General features: G+C 42.7%; 1 protein-coding gene across 1 annotated transcript in view; it reads right to left on the reverse strand.

The window, feature by feature from the left end:
* cwc22 (CWC22 spliceosome associated protein homolog) overlaps nt 1–24,708 on the reverse strand; it is a 35,770-nt gene extending 11,062 nt beyond the window's left edge. Inside the window, exons 1-15 of the mRNA XM_047814864.1 lie at nt 24,588–24,708; nt 22,296–22,392; nt 19,275–19,459; nt 19,113–19,168; nt 18,944–19,021; nt 18,047–18,298; nt 15,214–15,342; nt 14,810–14,978; nt 14,513–14,566; nt 13,854–13,989; nt 12,995–13,201; nt 10,755–10,817; nt 9,004–9,102; nt 8,273–8,357; nt 3,975–4,035 (exon numbers count right to left, since the gene is read on the reverse strand). Coding sequence (XP_047670820.1) covers nt 3,975–4,035; nt 8,273–8,357; nt 9,004–9,102; nt 10,755–10,817; nt 12,995–13,201; nt 13,854–13,989; nt 14,513–14,566; nt 14,810–14,978; nt 15,214–15,342; nt 18,047–18,298; nt 18,944–19,021; nt 19,113–19,168; nt 19,275–19,459; nt 22,296–22,392; nt 24,588–24,641 — 1,725 coding nt within the window. The 5' untranslated portion in view covers nt 24,642–24,708. The remainder of the gene's footprint in view (nt 1–3,974; nt 4,036–8,272; nt 8,358–9,003; nt 9,103–10,754; nt 10,818–12,994; nt 13,202–13,853; nt 13,990–14,512; nt 14,567–14,809; nt 14,979–15,213; nt 15,343–18,046; nt 18,299–18,943; nt 19,022–19,112; nt 19,169–19,274; nt 19,460–22,295; nt 22,393–24,587) is intronic.
* Nucleotides 24,709–27,270: the final 2,562 nt, after the last annotated feature.

Here is a 27,270-nt window from a genome sequence, read left to right on the forward strand (position 1 = left end):
TTCAGCTTTGTGTTGTTTTGTGTAGCATCGCGGTCCTGGAGAAACGCCGTTTCATTTCACAGTCTACTGCGTCAGCTATATGTGGCTGAAATTACAATAAAAGCTTCTTGACACGACTTTTCTCTGTATCTGTCCGGGATTTCTGACTGCCTCGGGTTCGGTATCCTCGAACAGAGATTTCCCAGCCAGATTGACACAGCGGCTGTGTCTCGATCGTGCCACGACCTGACGCATCGCATGACAGTTTAATGATCCTGGGGAATTTACTTCCTATGTGGGGGGAAAAAAACCCTTCATCAATCACATCCTGCTGACAGGAAATGCTGTTCAAATCCACAGCACACTTCAACTGACACAAGCTAGGGGTGTGTGAGAGAGAGAGGGTGTGTGTGTGTGTGTATGTTTCTATTCATTCTCCATCAACAAAATTATTACCGTTATATGAACATGAAGGGTTTAAAAAAAAAAAAAAAAGAAAAGAAAAAAGCAAAACACTTTTATGCAATTTTCTTAATTAAAGATGTTTTAAACGAGCCGAACTGACTGGAGCGTGTGTGTGTGTGTGTGTGTGTGTGCGCGCGCGTGCGTGTGTTGGGGGGGCGACATGAATAAACTCATCTACCGAGGAACAGTAAAGTGTGAAACATAAATACTGAATATGAATAAACACCAAATCCAGCACGATGCCCTACTATAATATGAAGCCAAATCATTTCCTTAATTCTTTATAATCTTTATAATCTAATAACTATAGGGATTTGCCATTTATTATTTTGTATAGATTATTAATATAAACAATATAATGTCATTCATTTCATTTTTAATTAGTCAGATTTGTTCATTACACTGATTACTAACTGTATGGATTTTATTTAATTAATTACATCAATTAAGAATTTTCCTTTGAATTTTTTTTAATAACTGCACATTTTTTTTAAACTCATTTATTTATTTAAGCTGTTAAGGACATGCATTTGTACTTAGGTTACTTAAATAAAAACTTGCTATAATATAAATATTTTTATTTAAAAAAAATATAAAATTGCTAAATAAAAATATTCTTAAATCAAAATATATAGGTTTTTTTAATAATTCTGACACTACTGAAAAAAAATATACTGAGAGAGAAAATTGTCTCAATAATTCTGTTTCGGGTTTAAAAAACGTCTTAATGTCTGATGGCGAAGTTCGACGTGTTTATAAACAATCTGTGGGGTTCAGAGAGATGCGTCCTCGTTCGACATCGTTACACGAATCCTGTGCTTGAAACCTTTCTGATGTCTGTAACGTTAACGTTAACGTACATGAACATCATGTAAAACTTTGGGTAATTAATGCAGTGAGTGGCGCCCCCTAGCGTCCTGCAGGGTGTTTAAATTAGCATTGCCTTCATCGATGTATTACTATAGCGTAAGTATGTAGACATCAGTGCTTTATCACTGTGAAATCCTCCCAGTGTGGGTTAGATTATATCCCTGAGCTGGATTTCAGACCCTTATAGACTCCATCACACACACACACACGCAAACACACACTCACTCTCTCTGTGAATCTCTCTCACCAGCTGTTAACCCATTCTCTCTATATATAGCTGCCTTTTTTCCACTTGATCCCCCGCTTACTTTGCCCTTTGGTTATGTTCAGCAAATGCTCTTTTTATCCTCCAGTGGAAACGCCGGAAGTACGAGTCCTCGAGATGGAGGCTCACTTTACTTTACTCACTGGGTGCGTCTCGATCAGCTCTCCAACTCGGAATCAGTATACGGTGTAAATCAGTGGTCCCCAGCCTTTTTTTCGCCACGGACCGGTCAATGTTTGATAATTTTACCGCGGCCCGCTGGGGGTGGTGGCTATACAATTAAATTAAAATTAATAATTTTAATGTAATTGTATTTAACATGCCTTTTAACTCACTACATCACTAAATCAATGAGAACCCTGAGCTTGTTTCTTTGCAACGAGACGGTTCCATCTGGGGTAATAGGAGACAATGACAAGTGTTGCTTATGTCCAGTTTATTCCGTTGTTTTGGTTGCCATCACTGCAGAAAACCCCGCTTCACACAGATAGCATGCCGGAAATGGCGATAGGGATTTAAGTACTGTGGTGACAATCTCAGGGTACTCCACCATGACTTTAATCCAGAACACCAGCAGAGTTTCTAACTTTCTAACGACGTCTGTTTCGTGCTCATTTTTCTAATTTGTGGGTTAAATTTGAGCAAACACAATATATACGTACACCAAGCACTGTTAAACATGAGAAAGTACAGGTGAACAGAGAGAAGAGCGATAGACACCTTCTCTCCACCAAAGCTACAACGCCACTGCCGCTTGCAGCCGCTCAGCTCCAGACGTCACCTAAACCCGGCCCGATATCATGATATTTCGCCCATGCGCGGTATTGGTGCGGCTTTAGGTGACGTTTCTCAGCTCCCGGTTAACCTCTCGTCCATGGAAAGTCGCACAAACCCGAGAGAAATACACCGCAGTAAATAAAATGGAAAAATTTAAATGTTCCTTGGGCGGCCCGGTGCCATTTGGTCCACGGACCGGTACGGGTCTGCGGCCCGGGGGTTGGGGACCACTGGTGTAAATGACTCAGGGCTCTGGTCATTTTTTAATTCAATTGCAAAGTGCTTTAAAAAAATGACATTGTCTCAAAGCAGCTTTACAGAAACATATAAACAATAAAAACGGTAACGTTTAATTTTACTAGATATCTATAACATCTATCTCTAATGATGAAGACTGAGGTGACGGTGGTGAAGAAAAAGTCCCTGAGATGATATGAGGAACCTTGAGAGGAACCAGACTCAGAAGTGAACCTCGTCCTCATTTGGGTGACACTGAACAGGAAACGATGTCAATGTAAATAATGTCCCTTTTTATAACAGTTTGTAGTCCAGTGGAATAGTGAACCCTGAGGAACTAACAGGTCAGAGTCCTTCCTAATCAGTCACGGGAAAAACCCAAACATATCAAATATCAAAGTTTGAAGACACTTAATGAAGCATCTATTTGATATTTCTGGAATGAGTCTCCAGTGTCGGAGTTTAACAATTAGGGAAACATTCTGCTCTTGTACAACAATATTCGGTAGAGACAGAAAATGAAAGAGACGGTCGTCTCTGAGGGGCTTTTTACACCTGGTCACTTCATGCGTTTTCTGTGATCAGATAGCTATCCGATGCGAGCGCTATACTCCTCCCAAACGGAAGTACGTCACTCGCAGGTGACTCGCGAGTCGCGCATAGCACCAGAAACAAATATGTTTTCCCACCAGCGCTGGCTCCGATCTTTCACCCAGGCGTCTCGTTTGGTCTTAAAATGCACTGCTGCTGCCAGCGAAAATGCAGCAAACAGTAAATGCTGTTTTTTGCAGCAACCGCACACACCTAAGCGTGTTCCATTTCAATTACCCCAGAAATGAGGTAAAATATATTAGCATTTTGGGCGGGAGTAGAAAGATCGGATCGATATCCGATTCACCGAGGCGCGTTTATGTGGCCTGATGTAAATGGAACAGTTTTAACAAATCAGATAGCTATCGGATCAGAGAACACACATGAAGTGACCGGGTGTAAAAAGGCCCTGAAACATCTTCCTAAGGATGTGTGAGATAAATGTAAAGCCTGCAGTTATGTGTAGCGATGATGAAGATCTAAAGCAGCGAGACACGGCTGTAACGCAGACTGCACTTCTCTGCAAACCAGATAGAAGACTAAACTGGGTCCGAATTCCCCGAGCAGCTCCAGTGCCAGTCAACTAGGAGCTAGAATACTTGTAGAGGAAAGCATGAGATCAGTTCTAACACAGGAAACAGGTGAAACCCCCAGATCTGTGGACAAACGCCGGCTTCATACATCAACAGCTGTGGAACAGATATGAGGACATCTCAACTGCTCCTGAGGAACTTCAGAGTTTATAAACATTTCCTTGAGGTAAAAGGATTCAGTAATGAGGTGAACGTACCGTCTGGTTCTCAGGGAAGTTCATCTTGATCAGCTTGTGAGCACATTCCTCAAAGTCCAAGCTGGAGAATAGAGAGAACAGAAATATTAGTCTCTCTCTCTCTCTCTCTCTCTCGCTCTCTCTCTCCCTCACACAAAAACCTTTACATACATTGTGACACACACTCACATCCCTCCCACACCCCCGATACTCACATCCCTCCCACACACCCCCCATACTCACATCCCTCCCACACACACACAAACACACAGATACTCACACCACCAATACTCACAACCCTCCCACACACACACACACTGATACTCACACCCCCCTATACTCACATCCCTCCCCCACATACCCCCATACTCACAACCCCATACTCACATCGCTCCCACACACACACACTGATGCTCACAACCTCCATACTCACATCCCCATACTCACATCCCTCCCCCACACACCCCCATACTCACATCCCTCCCACACACACACCCATACTCACATCCCTCCCCCCATACTCGCATCCTTCTCCCACACACTCCCCCATACTCACACCCCCCCATACTCACATCCCTCCCACACACAACACACAGATACTCACCCGACCAATACTGACATACCTCCCACACACACACACTGATACTCACACCCCCCTATACTCACAGCCCTCCACCACACACCCCCATACTCACAACCCCATACTCACATCGCTCCTACACACACACACTGATGCTCACAACCCCCATACTCACATCCCTCCCACACACCCATACTCACATCCCTCTCACACCCACCCATACTCACATCCCTCCCCCATACTCACATCCTTCCCCCACACACTCCCCCATACTCACACACCCCCATACTCACATCCCTCCCACACACCCACCCATACTCACATCCCTCCCACACACCCATACTCACATCCCTCTCACACCCACCCATACTCACATCCCTCCCACACACCCACCCATACTCACATCCCTCCCACACACCCACCCATACTCACATCCCTCCCACACACCCACACATACTCACACCCCCCATACTCACATCCCTACCTCACACACCCCCATAGTCACATCCCTCCAACACACCCACCCATACTCACATCCCTCCAACACACCCACCCATACTCACATCCCTCCCACACACCCACCCATACTCACATCCCTCCAACACACCCACCCATACTCACATCCCTCCCACACACCCACCCATACTCACATCCCTCCCACACACACAGATACTCACACCGCCCCATACTCACATCCCTCCCACACACACACACATACTCACACCCCCCCATACTCACATCCCTCCCACACACACAGATACTCACACCGCCCCATACTCACATCCCTCCCACACACACCCATACTCACATCCCTCCCACACACCCACCCATACTCACACCCCTCCCACACACCCACCCATACTCACATCCCTCCCACACACCCACACATACTCACACCCCCCATACTCACATCCCTCCCACACACACCCCCATAGTCACATCCCTCCAACACACACACCCATACTCACATCCCTCCAACACACCCACCCATACTCACATCCCTCCCACACACCCACCCATACTCACATCCCTCCAACACACCCACCCATACTCACATCCCTCCCACACACCCACCCATACTCACATCCCTCCCACACACACAGATACTCACACCGCCCCATACTCACATCCCTCCCACACACACACACAGATACTCACACCGCCCCATACTCACATCCCTCCCACACACACAGATACTCACACCGCCCCATACTCACATCCCTCCCACACACACACAGATACTCACACCCCCCCATACTCACATCCCTCCCACACACACACACACCCCACCCCATACTCACATCCCTCCCACCCCCACCAGAACACTCACTCTCTCAAATATGCACACAAACACTCATCCCTGAATGTATTATATACACACCTGGAGAAATAAAAGCAAAACTTGCTAAACGGCACATCAGAGGTTACACATCTCTGTCTGGTTTCCACAGACAGTCGAATTGTAATATTTAAGGATTTTTATACACACATTGACATTAAACACTCCCAAGATCGGTTTCTCTTCTGCTGTCCCCTGGAACTTAATCCCCAAAACGCACATTCAAAAGTATTTAGTAACAAGATCCATTCACACAAAACAGACTCTTTGGGAAAGTTTCAAGGGTTGAGTCTTTTTCAAGGCTGTTTTTATCCAAACACTTACGATAATAATCTGAGTAGCATCAGTAATCACTTAGCTCAATAAAAAAAATACATATTTATGAGATTTCTTCACTTACAGAAATGTTTTCATTCCTTCTCAGAGTAGCCAGACTCAGGCATTGTTTTATCCTGATTTTTGTTGTACAATATATTCAGCTTTAGCGACTTCATAACCTGGAGCTATTTGAATTCTCCTAATCTCCATACATACATATTTATTAGACTATTTCTGGTAGCATGCGGTTAAAATAAGCTCCTTGGTGTGTGGGTCCGACGAGTGGGAGGCTGCTGAAGAGAGAACAGATGTTTAGCTGGTTTTGGCAGTGAAACTGCTTCGTGCTGTGGGACATAAGGACACAAACGGCCCTCCTGTCCCTCTCTCTTTTCTTTCTCTCTGTGGTCACGGCAAGTCTGCAAGAGCCACTAGGCAATCAATGAGCTGGCAAATTCCTCCTCAGACACAAAACAGCGGCAGAGGAGACGGATTCAGAGACTTAAATCCGTCCTGTAATTACAGTGCGAGTATTAAAACCCTAAATCCTTTGTATCGCTCAAACCGATTTATTGTTATTAAACTGACCGATTGTGTGGACCCGGGTTCGAATCCCGGGCAGGAAACCAACCCAGCTAATCCCAGTCTTAAGTCTGGATTAAATGAATGGGTTTGTCAGAAAGGTTATATGGGATAAAACCAGCGCCAAATCACATGTGTGAAACGGACGATCCACTGGAGCGACACTGAACTGAAAGCAGCCCAAAAACCACAACTACTACTTCAACAGTCCAATCGTAACTGCTGAGAGCCTGAGAAGATTCTGACTCTGGTGGTCAGCTGTGCTGTTCTGACCGATAGAGTATCACATCTCAGCACTTCTTTATGGGTTAAACTTAACAGCATGGAACAGATGCTTCTCGGTGCTGAGACGTCAGAAGTTTTAAGATAGATAGATAGACAGACAGACAGACAGAGCTGAGAGAGGTTGGAAATAACAGCAAGAGCATAAATCAGGACTTATTTTAAGACCTTGGACGTAGGATGGGAAGGGTGAAATGAAAAGAAATTGGCACACAGAAGCCTTTGTTATCGTCACATATACATTACAGCACACAGGAATTCTTTTTTGTTGTTGTTGCATATAACAACTGTAGAAATTGGGGGCAAAGCACAGGGGCAGCTATTACATTTACAGCATTTGGCAGACGCCCCTTATCCAGAGCGACGTACATAAGTGCTTGAATCTCTATCATTGGATACGTTAATGCTGCTTCACTAAGTTAGATACTTAAGATACCATGAGTTTAAAACGTTGTTCAAGGTTCCAATGAAAGTGCCAACAGATGAACCAGAGGTCCCAGAGTTTACAGCAGGAGTTGAGTAAAACTCAGGCTGGACACAGGGTTCCTGTAGCTGATCGGAGTGAACTGACAGAAAGCATCAAAGAGCAATGGGAGAAAACCAGGTTAAGCAAGGAGTTGATTGAGATTTCCTGTGAGACTGGGCTTACTGAAGCTGATCATGTGATCACTGGGTCACACCTCAGGGGGCCTTCAAAGGCTTGACGAGCTCAAAGAGCAGATCTGTTTCAGAGGAAGGTTAGAATCAGGCCACTGCGGCTCTGCAGATCAGCCTTGGTGTGGGATACATCTCAATTTCACTACAGAAAATTATACAAGAACATCAGCAGCGGGTTTGCTCCCTTCGCCATGACCATTACATCGCTCCCATAGTTTCACACACTCTCTCACACACTCCCCCCCAACTCTTGGACTGACTCACTCACTCACAACCCCCACACTCTCACACACACCCCGTGCACTCTTGCACGCACCCTCACACACCTCCCCCCCACCACACACAAACCTCCACACTTGCACTCCCTCACACTCACTCTCGCACCCCCCACCCACACCCCACGCACCTCCGCTCTCATGCAAACACCCCCGCTCACACCCACACTCTCGCACACCAGCCTTCCCCCCACACTCTCGCACAAACCCCCACACCTCCTCTTTGGGCACTGCAGTGTATGCAATTTGTACTCTGTGTGTGAGTGCGTGTGTGTGTGTTTGTTCTCACCTTGACTGAATGGCCAGATAAATGGTGCGGCGGAATGATACCAGGTTCACCTCGGTCTTGTCGAAAATGGTGATTTTGTCTTCATCTGAGAACACAAACCAAGAACTTGAGGATTAAACACAGACACGAGGTCAATACCACCAAAGCCGTGAGCAGTCATGTGACCCATTTTCCTCTGCAGAGGTCAACAGCGCTCGATCGCTGCGCTTGTTCTTATACATTTACATCACTTAAACCACCACCAAGGACGATTTTCCCTAGAGAAGCAAATAAGACTGAGCTCAGACAGTCTCAAGTGCATTTTATAGGGCATTAAACCACTCAGCACGGATATAAATACTGTAGTCATCTATACGAACATTATCCACAGGACGCTTTAAAACTTTAATGTAGACGTTCATCGTTCAGACTGATGCTTAGCTTCGGAAAATACTTCCTGCACGCAGCGCTACCAAATACTTCCTCAGATTTCGCAGTTCATCATTATATCAAACTGAGGAAGAATATTATTTAACTAATCCAAGTGGCCTGAATATCCTGTTCACACAACATTTTACTGTACTACCTGCATTGTGTGATTAATGACTAATGGATTTATGTCATCAGGACAAAAATAATAAACAACAATCCAGGTTAGTCTCCCTACTAAAATGACTGAATGACTTCTGCGAGTGTGCTTAGCTGAGCACTAGCAGTTTAAGCTCGGTCCCAAAAGCGAGGTCAACAAATACCTTCTCCGGCTTCTGCAGCTTCGTCTTCGTTGTCGCCGTCTTCATCGTCGCTGCCTTCTGCGTCGCCATCTGAATCGCTACTCCCCTCATCCAGAATTTCTGTTTCATTAAAAAAAAAAGGCAAACATGAAGCTCTCATCGAATTTATTTCATTTCCAAAAACTCTCTAAATAAATGATAACGAGGAACGTACGGGACACAACACTCGATGAACAAGAGACGCTTAAACAACCTGAGAATAGGCCTAAATCTGCTATTCGTGGACAAAAACACAACTCAAAAGTGAAACCTGAAGAAGGTCCAGACAGGTCAGGCATCAACCACAGAACTGATAAAAGTGGACATTCGCCCTTCCACTGAATATTAAAAGGCTAAATTTGCTATAAAGTTTATAACTATTAGAACAAAGCCACATAACTCAGGCTTTGCATTGACCACATGACCAACATTAAAGGTGAGGTGCACGATGTTTGAGAAATGCTTCAGAAAACCGAGTTGGGCTGGCTAACAAAAACGTGTAGCCAATGAGCAGAAAGGGGCGTGTCTTCTCAATATGCATCAGAGAGAGTGTTTAGTGCGCATAACTGACAACAGAAAGCGATTGAAACCTTGACATGGCAGATACCTGCCGTTACCTCTACCTCGGGTTCTACCTGTTGAACGGTTCTAGGTGATGAACCTTTCATGGTACAAAAAATATCCCCTCGGCCAGCTGCCTCAGCAGGTTCCGCCGTAATAGTTGCCTGGGTTACGTATGTATGTGTGGGCGGAGCTATCAAAACAGGGGTGACACCCATTTGGATTTAGGGGCGTTTGTTTTGGTGATTTCAAATGTCAACATTGGCTTTCAAAATCAGTGCACCCCACCTTTAAGCAAATGTAATCGCACACTTAAGCTTTAAATTGAGTGCAATCGGTATAAAATGACAGTAGGCGGGGCTTCAGGGTAGCATTTACATATTAAACGAGATGCATGATATCTACTGCTACTATATTATATAGATATTTGTAATGTCCAGCTACAGCACACAATTCAGCAATCTTAGAAAAGTTATTTCTATTTAAACCTTTATACCATGATAGTAAAAAAATTTTTTTATATGATATGGATAATATTTAACTTATATTAATTATTGTTTTGTATGATTCTACTCATTTGTTTGGCACTTTTAACAATAAAAATGATAGAAATTAAGTGCAAAATTAAATGACTTTTTATTTCTAATATCTACCCGTAATGAGAAAGCCTGGGGTGAAGGTGGTAAGGGGAAAAACTCTCTGCGAAACCTTGAGAGGAACCAGACTCCGAAGTGAACACCTCATCCTCATTTGGGTGACACTGGGCAGGAAATGTAAATGTAAACAATGTCCTTTCTACAACAGTTTGTAGACAAGTGGATTTAAAAAACGGAGCTCCCGAGGAACTAACAGGTCAGAGTTCATTACAGACCGAACACTAATCCCTTCCTGCCGAAGTCTTCAAATGTTCACCGACAAAGACCCAAGAACTAAGCTGACCGACGCAACAGCAGTTTAAAGACATTGTGATAGTCTCCGAGTGGATCTCTCCACAGCAATCCCATGAGTCACGGGCTCTCCATGCAGATCTATCGCCAGCGGAGTAGAACTCTGTACGCTGCTTTGTAAATGTTCTACACAAATGTTAACGCGATTAAAACAAACAAACATTGTTCTGGAAAAACAAGTTCTAATAAAACTGAACATTTTAACTAATCCCGCATGCGGCTTACCCTTTCTAATCGTCTTATACTTCTCCTCATTCTCCAGGAAGTCTGGATCCATCTTGAAGACATCTGTGAAACGAAACAAAGCAAACCATGTGTTGTGTTTTAATGCAATTCATTTACAATTGAACATTTCAAAGGAATGAAGTCTCTCGCCAGCTTGGAGTAATCAGAGGTAATTACCCACAAAGAATTGTGTGTGTATGTGGCGTGATTCATAAAAAGACCTTAATGTGATAATGGCTGTTTCTGCACCCTGAAGGCCTGTGTCGTACGCCTTTCCAATTACGCTCTATTGTCTCCGAAGGAAAACAACATGCTGACACCAGCCAAACAGAAACATGCAGCGAGAGGGGCGTAAAGGTCAGGCGTGAAAATGTGACAGCGTCGCGTGAAGCGCAGATTTTACTCAGCGGTAAGTCGGGAGGGAAATCAGCTACTGAACACGGCGTACGTTCTGACCAGCTGAGTTCTGTTCTTATTAGGTGTAATTCATCAATAGATTTAAACATTCTGTGGATCGTTGCAACACAATGAAATGAAGGGCATTTACTTGTGGATTTATAAATCTTCCTCAATGTACATTTTAGTCTGGCTGCGTGGGGGTGCGTGCGAGAGTGCGTGGGGGTGCGCGCGAGAGTAATGGTCCTGTGACCGATAACATACTCAAACGTGCTTTATTTCCAAACTACTGATTGGTGACGGGAGCATTTTTGGGCAAGATCGTATGTCATTAGTTATAAGGGCATTTTGTGGGTGTTAATCTAGGACACATTGAGTAGAAGGGCATTTTCATTTGGTTACAGGAGTGATAATCCATGGCAGACTGGTTAGAGAGATGGATTTGAGTGGTAATCAATGGCAGACTGGTTAGAGGGGTGGATTTGGGTGGTAATCCATGGAAGACTGGTTAGAGATGTGGATCTGGGTGGTAAAACATGGCAGACTGGTTAGAGAGGTGGATTTGGGTGGTAATCAATGGCAGACTGGTTAGAAAGGTGGATTTGGGTAGTAAAACATGGCAGACTGGTTAGAGAGGTGGATTTGGGTGGTAATCAATGGCAGACTGGTTAGAAAGGTGGATTTGGGTAGTAAAACATGGCAGACTGGTTAGAGAGGTGGATTTGGGTGGTAATCAATGGCAGACTGGTTAGAAAGGTGGATTTGGGTGGTAATCAATGACAGACTGGTTAGAGAGGTGGATTTGGGTGGTAAAACATGGCAGACTGGTTAGAGAGGTGGATTTGGGTGGTAATCAATGGCAGACTGGTTAGAAAGGTGGATTTGGGTGGTAATCAATGACAGACTGGTTAGAGAGGTGGATTTGGGTGGTAAAACATGGCAGACTGGTTAGAAAGGTGGATTTGGGTGGTAATCAATGGCAGACTGGTTAGAGAGGTGGATTTGGGTGGTAAAACATGGCAGACTGGTTAGAGAGGTGGATTTGGGTGGTAATCAATGGCAGACTGGTTAGAGAGATGGATTTGGGTGGTAATCAATGGCAGACTGATTAGAGAGATGGATTTGGGTGGTAAAACATGGCAGACTGGTTAGAGAGGTGGATTTGGGTGGTAATCAATGGCAGACTGGTTAGAGAGGTGGATTTGGGTGGTAAAACATGGCAGACTGGTTAGAGAGGTGGATTTGGGTGGTAATCAATGGCAGACTGGTTAGAAAGGTGGATTTGGGTGGTAATCAATGGCAGACTGGTTAGAGAGATGGATTTGGGTGGTAATCAATGGCAGACTGGTTAGAGAGATGGATTTGGGTGGTAATCAATGGCAGACTGGTTAGAGAGGTGGATTTGGGTGGTAATCAATGGCAGACTGGTTAGAGAGGTGGATCTGAGTGGTAATCAATGGCAGACTGGTTAGAGAGATGGATTTGGGTGGTAATCAATGGCAGACTGGTTAGAGAGATGGATTTGGGTGGTAATCAATGGCAGACCAGTTGCAGGGTCTATTTTTAAACACGATTCTACATCGGATTACAAAGGCATTTTCTTGTGGTGATAAACATTTGTGGCAAGTTAAAGGGGCAATCTTAAGTGGTAATCCATGTCACATTGGATATAGGGGCATTTATTAAGGCAGGAATAGATTTCAGCTCGTTTACAGAGGCATTAGTTGGTCAGGTTTGCAGTCAGATTGGTTAAAGGGGCATTTTATGGGTGGTAAGCTGTCAGATCTGACTGATCAGGAACTCAGTGTTGCTCGTTCTTTTGGTTTGAGTGTAAGTGTTCTTACTGAGAATGTCCTCCGTGTTGTAGTCGTCCTCTAGAGGAAGCATGTGAGTGAACTGGTCTTCTTCCTCCACCAGGTCCAGGCCTTCAGGAATTATGGGATGGTCCTTAAAGCCATCCTTCCTGATGGCAAACATCACCTCAATCATGTACTGCACACGTTTATCTATCTCTGATTCGTGCAGGACGTTCCTCAGGCGCTCGAAGATGGCTAAGTAAATAATAATAAAAAAAAATAAATAATAATTGTCAGAAACTAGTCTATTTACAGAAATTCCAATCAGGTCCATTGCAAGACGTCCCACTTGCTATGCTACGCCATGCTAATCTGAACTCGTCTTCGCACGCCTTGTGAAATCCGCTCGACTCTGTGACTCTAAAGCGTGGAGGAAGACTGTTACATCACGAGCTAGCAGATTCCTTTTTATGAAAGTCTAAGTAGCAGTGTTACGTCTCATTAAGTTCACAATCAACACGTCTGAAAGCTCTTATATCAGAGAGATTAATGAGGCTTTTGCATCAGAGCTAGCAGCCTGTAAATTATGCAATAAATTATTCACGTTAGTTCTGTCAGCGTAATCAGCACCTAAAATGAAGGTCAAACTCAATTGTCCTACTTTTCACACTAGTAGCACCACTTGTTTGTCTATGGTAGTCCCGATTAGAGGGGAATAGACAGGGTGCGTGTATTAAACTTAAAGAAAATCCTATCTTAATCTTTTTGACATTAAAATCCCTCGAAGGATTTCAGAATCGAGTCGACACAAAGTACCTACTCGCAACCCCTCTATACAGCAATAAATAGTGCACGTATCTGGTGTGAGGAGTTTAAATCTAGCTCTCTTCTTGGTTTGGGATTGTACCATTAATGCCGCGCGGGGAAACCTCTGTAAGTTTGAGGCCACACTCCTTCAGGAAGCTGATGGCCACCTCCACGCTGTCATCAGTGGGCCGCTCCAAGAGCAGAGTCAGAATCTCCAGACACAGCACTTCGTGAGCCTTAACCCCACACACACACACGCACACACACATACAGAGAAAGAAAGAGAGAAAAAATCAAAAGATCTGTTTAGTCATCTGTCCACATTAACATGTCCACCTTAAGACTAAAGATCTGTCTGTCTGCGTGCATGCGTCTGTCTCTGTGGCTACCCAACTGTCTGTATGCAAAGGTCTGTCCGTCTCTGTCTATTTTTGTATGGTTTGTCACCTATCTATCCCATTTTAGGATTTTTCTGTCTCAGTCTGTATGGCCGTCTTCCTTCCTGCCGCGCTCCATGTCTGTCTGCATCTCTCCATTTTTGCATGTTTTTCTGTATCAGTCGCTGCCCCTCTCTCTGTCATTCACGTCCGTCTCCCCTTCTCTGTCCGTCTGCACTCCAGAGTCCCTACCCACCTCCACGCCGCACTGTGCTCTGCATGTTCTAAAGCTGTCCACTGATTACATTACATTAGCTTCTAGCTTTTTGACCTCCAGGCAGTGAAACACACAAAAAATCACGTCTGTGTGAAACGTACGTACCACGTTCTGATTGATGAGATGAGCCACAAATTTGGAGGCTGTGAGACATTGTTGCTAGAAAAGAAAAAAGACAAAAGAGAGACAATTTTAAAAATAAACAAACTTTTCTTTTCGAAGCTGTAAAATTTAATGCCGGGACTTCAGACACTCACAGCTGGATTTATACATAGATTTGACCGGATTCTAATCTAAGACAGTTCTGTATTACAGTATTATAAAGATTATATTAAATACTGTACTGTGTGAGGAACAAAAACCTCAAGCCAATTGTGAATTGTGATGACGAGGGATGTTTACTTTGTCGTTTCTCCTGAAGCCTTTGCGGAAGTTGAGGATGAGCCTCTTGAGGATGAGCTCTCCGATCTGAGGGAATTTGGTGTTGATGATGGCAACCACGGCGGCGTAGACGTGGGTAAAGATGGGAGAAGCGCTCTGAGCCTGGAGCACAGACCTCGCCAGCAGACCTCTGAAACGCAAACACACTTCTTATACACTGAAATAAAAGCTTTTTTTTTTTTAAATCAGTAAACAAAGCTTTCTTTGTACAGGTCTCAGGGATGTTGCAAGCATTTAAAAATGTAAAATATAAAACCATAAATGAATTTAATCCAGGATTACACAGCTACATTCTAAAACCAATACAGCTACAGACAAAACGGTGAACTTTAGCACTCCAGTCAAGCTCGGTGTAGCCGTGTTACCTGCCGCGGACGATGTTCTCCTGCAGCAGCTCCTGGATGATGTTCCCGATGTTGGACACGTTTACTTTGTTAATCAGACCATTGATGGACTTCTTCAGCGCTTCCCAGCTCATCCTCTGGTACGCTAGACTGCATGGGGGGGGAATAAATAAATAAATCATAAGCCGGGTCGAGATACGTACGTAAATTTACATGTAGAAGACAGTAGTGAGTCCAGCTATACTGTGTGGGTTAGAGACTGTAGCAGTGAGGAAAAGACATGAGGCAGAGATGGAGGTAGCAGAGATGAGAATGTTGAGGTTCTCTTTAGGAGTGACGAGGAGGGACAGGTTTAGGAACGAGCACATCAGAGGGACAGCTCAGGTTGGCTGTTTTTTGGGACAAGGACAGAGGGGATAGATTGAGATGGTTTGGACATGCCGTCAAGTGCATCTTGGAGAATAACGCGGACGCGCTTCACACCGCGAGCGGGCACGCGCTCCACACGGCCGAAAAGAGAGAAAGACGTGGTCCGTCACTGTCTGGAGGATAACTAGCCAGTTGATAAAACGCGTGTCCGTGAGAACTGTAAGTGGACTTATGTGTTGGGTTTATTTAAGCCTGTTATTGTATTAGACTATAGTTTATAATAGTAAATTTAAGTAAGTTAGCTGATGATTTTGTTCTTTGAGTTCTTCACCTGCTAGCTAGGTTGCACGTGCCTGTTTTAAATAATTGTTAAACGTAGTACAGAGTCTGTGGTCTATCTCACAAAGAAGCCCCGCCCCCGGGCCCCGCCCAAACTTACCGCCTTAACTAACAAATTTTCTGCGGGAAACCCTGGTTATATTGGTAGAAGGATGTTGGAGATGGAGTTGCAGGTAATAGGTCAAGAGGAAGGACAAAGAGGAGATATATGGATGTGTTAAATGAGGACATGAGGGTAATTGGTGCAAGAGTAGAGGATGATGAGGATGGAGTTAGGTGGAGATTCACTGTGGCGACCCTTAATGGGAAAAAAAACGATAGTAGAAGAAGATAGGAGTTTACATCCCTAATTTTCCAGGTTCTCAGTGTCTACAATATTCTGTTCTTGTGACTAAAATAAAACATTGTGAAGGGAGAATTGGTGTTTGTGTACAAAATTCAGTGGTGTAGATCTACATCACATCAGAAGGAGAAAAACCGTACACCGTGGATCACGTGGTCATCTTCACTACCATTTCACGTCCATATTTGCATCAAGTTTAACTGTCACGTCTCTGAGCTGGACACGCCCACATCTAGTCTCTCAGCAGAAATAAATAAATAAATAAATAAATAAATAAATAAATAAATCAATCAATCAATCAATCAATCTCCGTGGACTGGCTGTATGTATGAACATAGCACAAGTCCCACAGACGAAAATGCCATCTGCCCTCTTCCAAATACAAGCTCACGGACACCCGTGATTGGCTGGAGAGAGTACGTCATTACATTTAGGCTACAGATAAACGATTTCCGATAAGGAATAAATAAAGAGGTGATAAAATAACATCATAAAAAAACATTTTTATAAACTGGTAGTCATTAAATGTGTAATTTATTGTGATTTTGCATATAATTAGTGTTTTCCCGGCCATATGGCATTAATTTGCTGCGTAAAAAAAAAAAAGTCTATGAACGGTGTTGCAGAACATCTGTTAGAAGAGCAGCTATCAAAGCCAAGCATTACTTTCCTCCAGCTTTTGAAATGAATAAGGCATAAAAAAATGCAGCTTGTGTTCTAAAAAAACGAAAATATTCTATACTAATCCATTTTAAGCGTAGATGACGTGGAGTCTGCACGATTTACGTCGTAAGAACTCTGAGATCACACGAATCTGAGAAGTGGCTAACAAAATGTTCACCATTTCGACTTGACTCGTGTATCAGACCTCCTCGACTCTCAGGCAGAATAAAAATGAAGCAGAATGAGTGCTACAAATTGGATCATTTCCCCTCGAAGTGCACCACACCACCCTGTTACTATAGTATTATACTATACTTTCTGGATTAACAATAATTGCCAAGATTTCTCGATAATCCGATAGAAACGTTTAGTTTCTTTAGGCTTACGCAAACATTTTTACTCAACTTTATCTATAAAAAAAAATAAAATAAAAAAAATAAGAATAACCAGGTTGTTACGTTAATCCTGATGACTCCAATCGTTTCCATAATAATTAGCGTAAACCGTTATTTCACTTCAAACCATCCCGCATGCAGTACAGTGTGAAATTAGGCCCTATGCTGTCGTTGTCCTTCACCGCTCGTGGGATTTAAACTATCTCTAGCTAATTATCACCAACAAGTCCTCAGGCTAGAGTTCGAGGACTCCGCTGCTGCTATAAAAACCCACCCGGTCCCGGGAGAAGCTCTTCGTGTCCCGATTCCAATCAACCCCTTCAATGAACTCCTAATAACACCTCAGTGTAAATGTCGCACATCCGTTTCCCCAGGCTCTGAAATGCCTCTAGTCATCTGATGGAGTCCTGCCTGTATCCGAAGTCCTGGGTTTTTTTGTGTGTCACTTTTTTACCACATCGTCTAAATTATTTGAGGGACAGATTTGACTAGAGTTTGAAATTATATTACATATTCTGGCTCTAGAGAGGCAAAGAGACCAAAGCTTAAAGCGATAGGTCATAAAATTCAAAAAACATTTGGGACAAAATGGTTTCAGCCCAAGGGTGTCACGGTCATTGTAGCCAACCAGCCACATTACCATTAAACTAACGTCAATGGGATGGACCCTGGACAGAGTTTCAGTTTAATGACCAATAAGACGTTCTTACTCACGAAGGAGTAACAATAAAGATTTATTCCTGACCTGCTCTTGTCAGTGATTTGGGCCTGCATCATGCGCAGCTTGGCCGGAGGGATGTACGCTCCACCGGTGCGAGTCAAGATGGGGTCCAGCTCCTCCTTCCTTTTCTTAACTGGAGGCTCATCAGCTGGGGTTTTGTCTCTCTGTGATGGAGAGGAAGATCTTCCCCTCCTGGGCCTGAACCTCTCTCGATCCCCATCTCGCTCACGGCTGGAGCGCCGTTCGGAACGCCAGTGTCCGTCCCGATCTCGAGACCTGACGAGGAGGAATGGGAAAAGGAAGTCAGCGCTACCGAGAGAAGAGTAGTGGTAATTATGATCAACGTAATCACTTCGTCTGATTGTAAAAAGTGTCATGATTATCTGTGAGACGGTTTTTAACAGCTTCCTCCAATGTCACTGGTTATGGAGTCTGAGTCTCTAAATTTGTTTCTGTATAACGTGTGTCAGTGTCTGGAAGCCTCTCTCTCTTTCTTATTTTCAAGTCCCTATTTGCCTCGACACACCCACCTCACCTGCCATGTACAGAGACCTGCTTGGCCCATCTACATGTTGTATCTGCCCAGACACCCCATACCCCCACACATTATGTTCCCCCATACACACCCCCATTGCCCCCAGAGACCCACCTCATTGCCCTCAGAGACCCACCTCATTGCCCTCAGAGATCCTCCCCATTGCCCTCAGAGACCCACCTGAATGCCCTCAGAGATGCACCCCTTTGCCCCAAAAGACACCCTCACCCAGACTTCACCAGAAAATGCCACCATTTGACCCTACAAGCCCCTATTAATCTGCATGCTGTCATTCATATTTATACCCCATTCCCCCAAACGTACGACCAGGAAGTAAAGCAGATCGGAGAACGGAGCGGCGTGTGGAGCACCTCGTTCACCCTCACCTGCGGGCTCTGTCTGTGCGTCTCTGTGGGGACGGAGATCTGGAGCGAGAGCGGGAATACGACCTTCCACTGCCGTTCCTGAGAAAGCGAGAAGGACAGAGTAACTTTTACTTTCTCTCCTGAAAAACTACATGACACTCTGATGTGTTTAAACACACTCCATTTCTACCTGTCTGCAGAGGAGCTCCTTCGTCGGGGTCTGCTGCTCTCGTCCTGAACGTCACGCTACAACAGGAAGAACATGCATCATAGAGGAACAGAACAGGACAGCAAGATGTGTAGTGTGTGTGTGTGTGTGTGAAAGTTATGGCCACTTAAATACTCTGCTGACCCTGATGTGTGCCACGCTGCTCTTCATCCTGTGCATCACACCATCATCGCTGTCCTCCTCACTGCTGCTGTCGTCGTCGTCGTCTGAACTTCTGGACGCAGATGAGCGTCTCGGCACTGCGTCTTGCTCGGTTTGCTCTTCGGCGACATCTCTGCTCAAAGGAGAAGGGCTACGGCGCGCTTCGTCTGCAAAACAAACAGTCAGACGCTACAGCTGTAGAATAACCAAAATTGTCAAGTAATTTAAGGAGGAGCATATCAGGTATCTAACTCGTATAGCATGCTAGCAAGAGGACGTTTCCTTATCATCATCATCATCATCATCATCGCCATGATCAGTGACTCAAATGAAAACGAGTCGGATTGGTGTAACTCTGGTGATGAGAAAGGTGTGTGTCTCTTTGTCTCTGTAGCTATAACGGAGGCAGAAAATCAAGATACGTTTGGTGACAACTTAGTTTTGGGCTTGTAATTGTAATGTTTGCTTTCAGTTTTCTTCCATCTTCCTTAATTCCAGAAGTTTCTTTTGTGCAAAATGCTATGCTACAGATATTCCTTCCCTCAGGTACCCAAACTCCAGTGGTGCTGCATGCCACTGCAAGACCCACGATGTCCTGCCAACAAGTTAGAAGCATACATTTGGGTAGAACACAATTTCCCTTCAGACCGGTACCAAGAGGCTAAAACACTGTCCCAGCATGACAATGCTCCAATGCGTAAAGCTCCTGTGCTCGAACAAGACGTGTGGTGAAGATGTAAATCTGAAGAACTTAAGTGTCCTGTACAGAGCCCTGACTCTGACTCAACCCCACTGAACCCCTTTGGGATGAACTAGAACATCGAATCCACCTCCTATGCTGGAATACAGGCAATGAATATTTCTAACTCATCAGGTCATAAATTTCCTCATGTTCATTCTTATTAAAAAGACCCCCAGTTTGTCCTCTTTTCTGTTTTTTTCCCCCCTCGCTTTCCCACTGCAAGCAACCGACCCGACTGTTCGGGCAATTTGCAAATGAGGGCAGGATTACACGCTGTCTTCCAGATGATTAACATAAAAACGTGTACTTACACAGCTGGGGATCGTTACGAAGGAGCACAAGCAGCTTTGTTCAATAAATAAATAAATAACTAAATAGATCCACTTTCCTGAAGAGCTGGTGGGTTTAATTTAAAAGATGCACGCTTCGGAGGAAGCGCAAACACTCTGCAGGTGGCTGGTTAATATGGTCTTGAAGCTGAAAAGGTAGGAAGGTTCCTGGAACGGCGGCGAAAGGTCAGTTACTCTGAGCCGAGGAGCATAAAGAGCCGCATGAAATAGTGATGAAGAGCAAAACGTTTCTGCTGGGAAGAAAATCGCCAGCACACGGACACTCGCATACACAAACCCGAGACACTTAGCCTGCTTTGGAACAGATTTAAAACTTGATTTATAGGCTTCGCTGCTCTTTCGGGGCCGAGTCAGCGTGAATTATGACCAGGTTTAATGAGATTTAAGGAGCTGTAGTATAAATTATAAAGCTAAGAGTAAGTATAGCGTTAAAAACATGAATGACATTTTGCTTGCTTCGACTGAGGGAACAGTTCCAGAAGACAATCAGGATCAGAGAAACTAGAGGACGGGAGACACCAGAAGAATGTGGGCGATATGCCAAGAGATCATATCGGCATCCTCGCAGGGATTTCTACGATACGTGACAGAAGGTTTTCCAAGGAAACTGCCAACAAAGCATTAGTGCTGGTTGAATGACACTACTACTTTGTTCAACATCTACAAAAATAGATATTAAATTTATAAGACAAACAGTTTGTTATTGAGAAAAGTCTCTAAGGTTTAAAAAAAAAATGGAGTTGATTAAATGGCTTTGAAATAATTCAGTTCAGTTGAACCCATGGCAAGCAAACTTCATTCAGCATCAGAGACCATCAGATAGTGAGAGTTTCTGCTAATCAAATTCATTCTCGAGTCTGAAATCATGTACTGTGACGATACCTACTACATTTGATTTGGTGGCTACCGCATTCAATTCTGTACATGCTGCTGCATTAGATTCAGAATCTATTGCATTTGACTCACTACCTCCTGCATTCAATTCTGTACATGCTGCTGCATTCGATTCAGTATCTATTGCATTTGACTCACTACCTCCTGCATTCAATTCTGTACATGCTGCTGCATTCGATTCAGAATCTACTGCATTTGACTCACTACCTCCTGCATTCAATTCTGTACATGCTGCTGCATTCGATTCAGAATCTACTGCATTTGACTCACTACCTCCTGCATTCAATTCTGTACATGCTGCTGCATTAGATACAGTATCTACTGTATTCGATTCAGTATCTATTGCATTTTAACTCACTACCTCCTGCATTCGATTCAATGCCTACCGTAATGATTCGCCGCCTACCGCATTTGATTGGTATCTCGTCTGACTGACATCACTTGATAATATGGTCCTGCTGTGAGAGATTATTTGACGAGCGTCACCAACAGTGGTGGTACGAGTCAGAGTGGAAACCCCAGGAGTCATAAAGCGTCAGGAGGAATCGTGTGTCGGAGGAAGAGTAAACGTAATCAGTAGCAATTAAGAAATGACACAGGTGTCTGCTGTGAGAGCAAAAGTCGACCCTGATGAACAACACAGCAGATTGCAGAACAAGTCTCACAAGACTGAAGGAATGATGACAATGATGATACAAACAAACTCGTTCTAGCTGATGAACTGATCGCTCAGATCCCTGAAGATTCCATAAAGAATCATTTACTCTGTCGTCATTCGGCACAGTGCACTTTTACTGTAACGACATGTTGAAAAGCACGTTTAAAACATCGCTTCCCGTTCTGTAATGTTTGCGCATTCTGTATAGTTATAACATACTAAATATTTGTTACAATTAGAATTATAGAAGAGTCATATCCTGTATTCTCATTGAGTTTGAACAAACCAAACAAACAAATTTGGCTTCAGAAGTTTTAGTCATTAAAGTAAGTAAGTAAAGAATCTGAGCACATCTCTACCCCTGCTCCTCAGGTGCTTGTCTCCATCACTGTCACTTGAAGAGCTGGAGCTCCTTGTTGTCCTCTCAGGATCACGGGTTCCACTGGGACTGGAGTGCTGGAGAAACAAAGAACATGAACATAAAGGAGGTTAAACAAAAAAAAATAAAGAGAGGTAAAGTCCGTTCTGATGAAGTATTTTGCAAGTGCTGGTCTCAGTCTGGTGTTTGGTCACAGTGCTCTTAAACAGGCAGACGCATCAGGCAGGACCAGATGCGGTGTTCATGACATGCAAGATTTAGCCAATGTTAAAACCCATTTAGCATGATAAGTTTATTTTAAGCAGATTTTATAGATTGCCCTGGATATGATGCCGCTGTCTGGCGTACATCACATGTGCTGCTCGACTCACCACCAGTTACAACCTATCATTCATCACCGTTATTCCCAAATGCCAATTACTGGTCCCCATTGTTTATGACAACCACTCGCTCACCACCGTTCTCTCATGACCAAAACTCATCACCATAAGTTCCAAACAGAAATCACCCAACATCATTATTTCCAAATGCCAATTACACATCAAATGTGTTCCTGGCAACCGCACACTCATCACCATTACTTCTCAATGACCAATCACTCATCACCATCTATTCCGATCACTCAACACCATTGACCAATTTTTGATCACTTTTATTTCCAATCAGTTAGAATAATTCGCAGCAACCAATCACTCATCACCGGTGTTTGTCCGACCCTTGTACTTCATTCATTAAACTCTTTGTGGAGATATTTACTAGTTAAAAATCATCCGTTTCCTTCATGACGTCACCCAGCTACTCTTAACAGTGTATTTACATTTATATCATTTATAGGACTCCTTTATCCAGAGTGACTTACAACTTACAACTGAGTGAGTGTTAAGAGCCTCACTCAGGGGCCCAACAGTATCAGCTTTGTAGACCTGAGATTCAAACCCATGACCTTCTGGTCAGTAGCAGGGCTGTCAAGTGTCAAGAATTGAGAGTGACAGTCACGCATTTTGGTCTTTTCTCACGCTCTCCCGCCACACATTGTATTTCTGACGCAGAAAAACTTTTTGACTATTTATCATATATTTAATATGCCGCAGCACCCAAAATGTATCAGTCCGCACCGCTGTCTCTATGGAACCTGGCAGGAATCAAGCGCGTCTCCCCTGGAGGTCTTAGTCGAGCCTGACACTTAACAGCCAATCAAAAAAAAAGGAAGCTACACAATAGCCAATCAGAAAATAGCACTACTGTATCTGGGTAAAATTTAACACAACAACCAATGAAAAAAAATTTCATTAGTGAGGGTATTTTCGATGGTCGGTTTGAACAAAACCTCAACACGAAACAGCTTGTCTCTGGACGGGACATCGTCCTCAATCATGACCCTAAAAATGTCTGGGCTTGAGCCGAACTGTTTTATATGGGAGCAACGTTACAAATGATAAAGGAGTCCAAAAAAGCAACAAACACTTACAATAAACAACACCAGTCATAATCTCTCTCTCTCTCTCTCTCTCTCTCTCACACACACACACACACACACACAAACACACAAATGGAAATTGAACAAATACTTTGTATTTGGCTAAAATGTGGCCTGTGAAACTGCTGGGTCCAACACCTTAATCACGTCTTGGGATTCGAACCCATGACCTTCTGGTCAGCAGTCCAACACCTTAACCACTACAACATCCCCTTAACTACTTTCCCCAGAGACGTTGCACAAGCTTCAGCCTGTAATACAGTCAGGGTCAGTAAACAGTGTGCACGTGTGATACAGGGAAACGTTTATAGTAGTAATAGTAATAATAGTAGTAGTAATAATAATAATAATAATAATAATAATAATAATAATAATAATAATACATAGAAACGCTCACAAACTAATAAGAAGTTTATTTAAAGATAATAAACAATAATAATAAACATGTTGCTTTAAGGCTTAAGGCTAAATGCTAATCCTACCATCCCAATGCTATAACTTTGTAATATCGGTTCTTTATATCAAGACAAATCAATAAACTAAATTTAACCTAAAACAATAAAAGGTGAGCAATTCGATGTAAACATTTAAAACTCTACTAAAAAAGTGATCTTTCTTAGACGCCATTATCCCCACTGTGCGCGTGCGTGTTAGCTCAATGCTAACTAGCCAAAGGCCCATAACAACACCTTGAAGCGACTTTAACAGATTATTTCACACCTCTACGAGCCGTTAGTATCCCGTTCACGATATGTAACCGATATAACCGATATAACCGATACACAGGCACCGTACCTCATCTTTTACAGGCGAATTCAAATCCACAACCGCTTCGTTTTCCGTCGCCATCTTTCTTTCTTTCTGTTCTGCTACGGAAGTGGTGCTACGGAAGCCGGTCAGGTACCTCAAAAAAAAAAAAAGCGAAACGCTTTTGCTTCAAGTATACTAGTCAGAAACGCAAAAAAGTGCAGAATACACAAAACAGCTCGCGTTACTTTACCAAATGCAGTCACATTATACATGTTTACTGTAAAAAGATTTACAGGAACAATTTATTTCCCCAGACAATCACCCTGATTAACCACTCACCATAATAATTATAATCCCTGCTTCATATCTATAAGTAGTGCATTATCAGAACTGTCAGTCACCACATCATCTGTACATGTTACACACACTACTGCTGCTGTATAGTGTACAAAAAGCATAATATTACATGATATTGTTATTTGCACTACAGTGTACACTCAGAGTACAGAGATTGAGATGGTTTGGACATGTACAGAGGAGGGAGATGGTTATATTGGTAGAAGGATGTTTGGAGATGGAGCTACCAGGTAAGAGGTCAAGAGGAAGGACAAAGAGGAGACATATGGATGTGTTAAATGAGGACATGAAGGCAATTTGTGCGATAGTAGAGGATGATGAGGATAGAGTTCGCTGGAAAAGATAAAAGTAGAGGAAGAAGAAAGTTGTTCTTGTGCATTTCTATGTGTTGTCATAAACTATATCAGAAAACATTTGAGACACTGAACTACTCATACAGAGTGTGAAGATAGTCTGGAGTTTATGAGGTGAAAATAATGAAATCATGTTTAACATCGGATGTTTAACACTTGGGTAAATTAAACACATGCATCATAAGATTAAGCTTCTTATGATCTCATAACCTTCATGTTTTCATGATATTTCAATATATTAAATTTATTATTATATATTATATTTCAAGTACATAAATCTGCCTGCCTGTTTTTATTATTATAATTATTATTATTATTATTATTATTATTATTAGTAGTAGTAGTAGTAGTAGGAGAAGTAGTATTAAATCTAATTCATTTGAATCGGATTTTTATACACATATAACCTGACCACTATTATTTCTTAACCAACCCTGAATTCTGAAATTGATTGTGACTATTATTTTTATTATTTGTCAGTTTCTTTGTCTGCTTACTTTACATTTGAGTTATTAAGAGCAGAAAAGCTTTTAGTGGACAAAAATATTGGTGTATACTCTGCCTTCCTGAGATGTATTTCCTTATTTCCTCCTGCACTTTGGTGAAATTAAAAACAGAACAGAAGTGCATTTCTAAAAGCTGGCTGATTAACACAAACACGTTGCCTCCACACTGAGTCTTCAAGCAGCAAACAAACCACACACACCTACTTCTGATTAGGTTACACACACACACACACACACACACACACACACACACACACACACACACACACACACACACACACACACACACACACACAGATGAGGCTTCACTTTGAGACGTGACAGATCAGACATTCGTATATCAGTTGCAGAAAGAAAAAGCATGCAATATTTCATCGAGATGAGGACGTAGAACGATACACAAAAAGAACAGCTGATCAATGGCGATGCTAAAGGGCTCAAAATAGGCAAATGTTAATTCGTGTGAATTGTTGGAAAAAGGAGTCATTTTTTCATTCATTAATTATTTCATTGTTATTTATTTGTATATTCCAAATCTGGCAACCCTCTTAAGGGCGAGACCTGCTCTATAAATATAAAACAGCTCAAGACCTGTAGTTATTTAGAACATTGGCATCAGTTTAATCTGAATAAAGCATTCATGCAATTTCATACTTCTGATAGATAGATAGATAGATAGATAGATAGATAGATAGATAGATAGATAGATAGATAGATAGATAGATAGATAGATAGATAGATAGATAGATAGATACTCATTGCTTCTATTAGATGCTGGCATGTGGTTGTGGGGATTTGTGTTCATTTAGACATAAGAGCATTAGTGAGATTAGTGAGACACTGATGCTGTAAGAGTGAGGTAAGAGTGGGGTTCATTCGGTGTTCCAGTTCAGTGGGGTTGAGTCAGAGTCAGGGCTCTGTACAGGACCCTGGAGTTCATCCACTCCAACCTTAACCTCCGTACCATGTCTCCATGGAGCTCTGTGTTTTGTGCACAGGAGCATTGTCATGCTGGAACAGGGTTTGAGCTGTACAGCATACAAATACTTTCTCTAAAATGTGTGCTTCTTCTCCCTTTGCCTTTGTACCTCTAAACCTCATTCATATCCCCAGAACCACTTTCAGATCCTCTGAGTTATAACGTTCCTCTCCTCACACTTTTTTTCATTTATCTTCACAGCTGTTATAAATCTGTCAGATGTCATATCCTTTATTATTATTATTATTATTATTATTATTATTATTATTATTATTATTATTATTATTATTATTATTATTTATTTATTTATTTATTTATTTATTTATTTATTTTTAAACCAGACCTGGAGACTGAAAAGAGGCATAGCAAATCCTTCACCTTTATCATATTTTGGGTTATAGCCTTAGTTTAGGATATGCACATATTTCATTTATAGCATCTATGTTTTTTTCATAGCTCGACCTGTAAAATGGTGAAACATTGTCATTTGAGATTTCATAACAATACCATTAACTGATTTAATAATAATAAGG

The sequence above is a fragment of the Tachysurus fulvidraco genome, chromosome 6, assembly GCF_022655615.1.
Source record: "Tachysurus fulvidraco isolate hzauxx_2018 chromosome 6, HZAU_PFXX_2.0, whole genome shotgun sequence".
Lineage (NCBI taxonomy): Eukaryota > Metazoa > Chordata > Actinopteri > Siluriformes > Bagridae > Tachysurus > Tachysurus fulvidraco.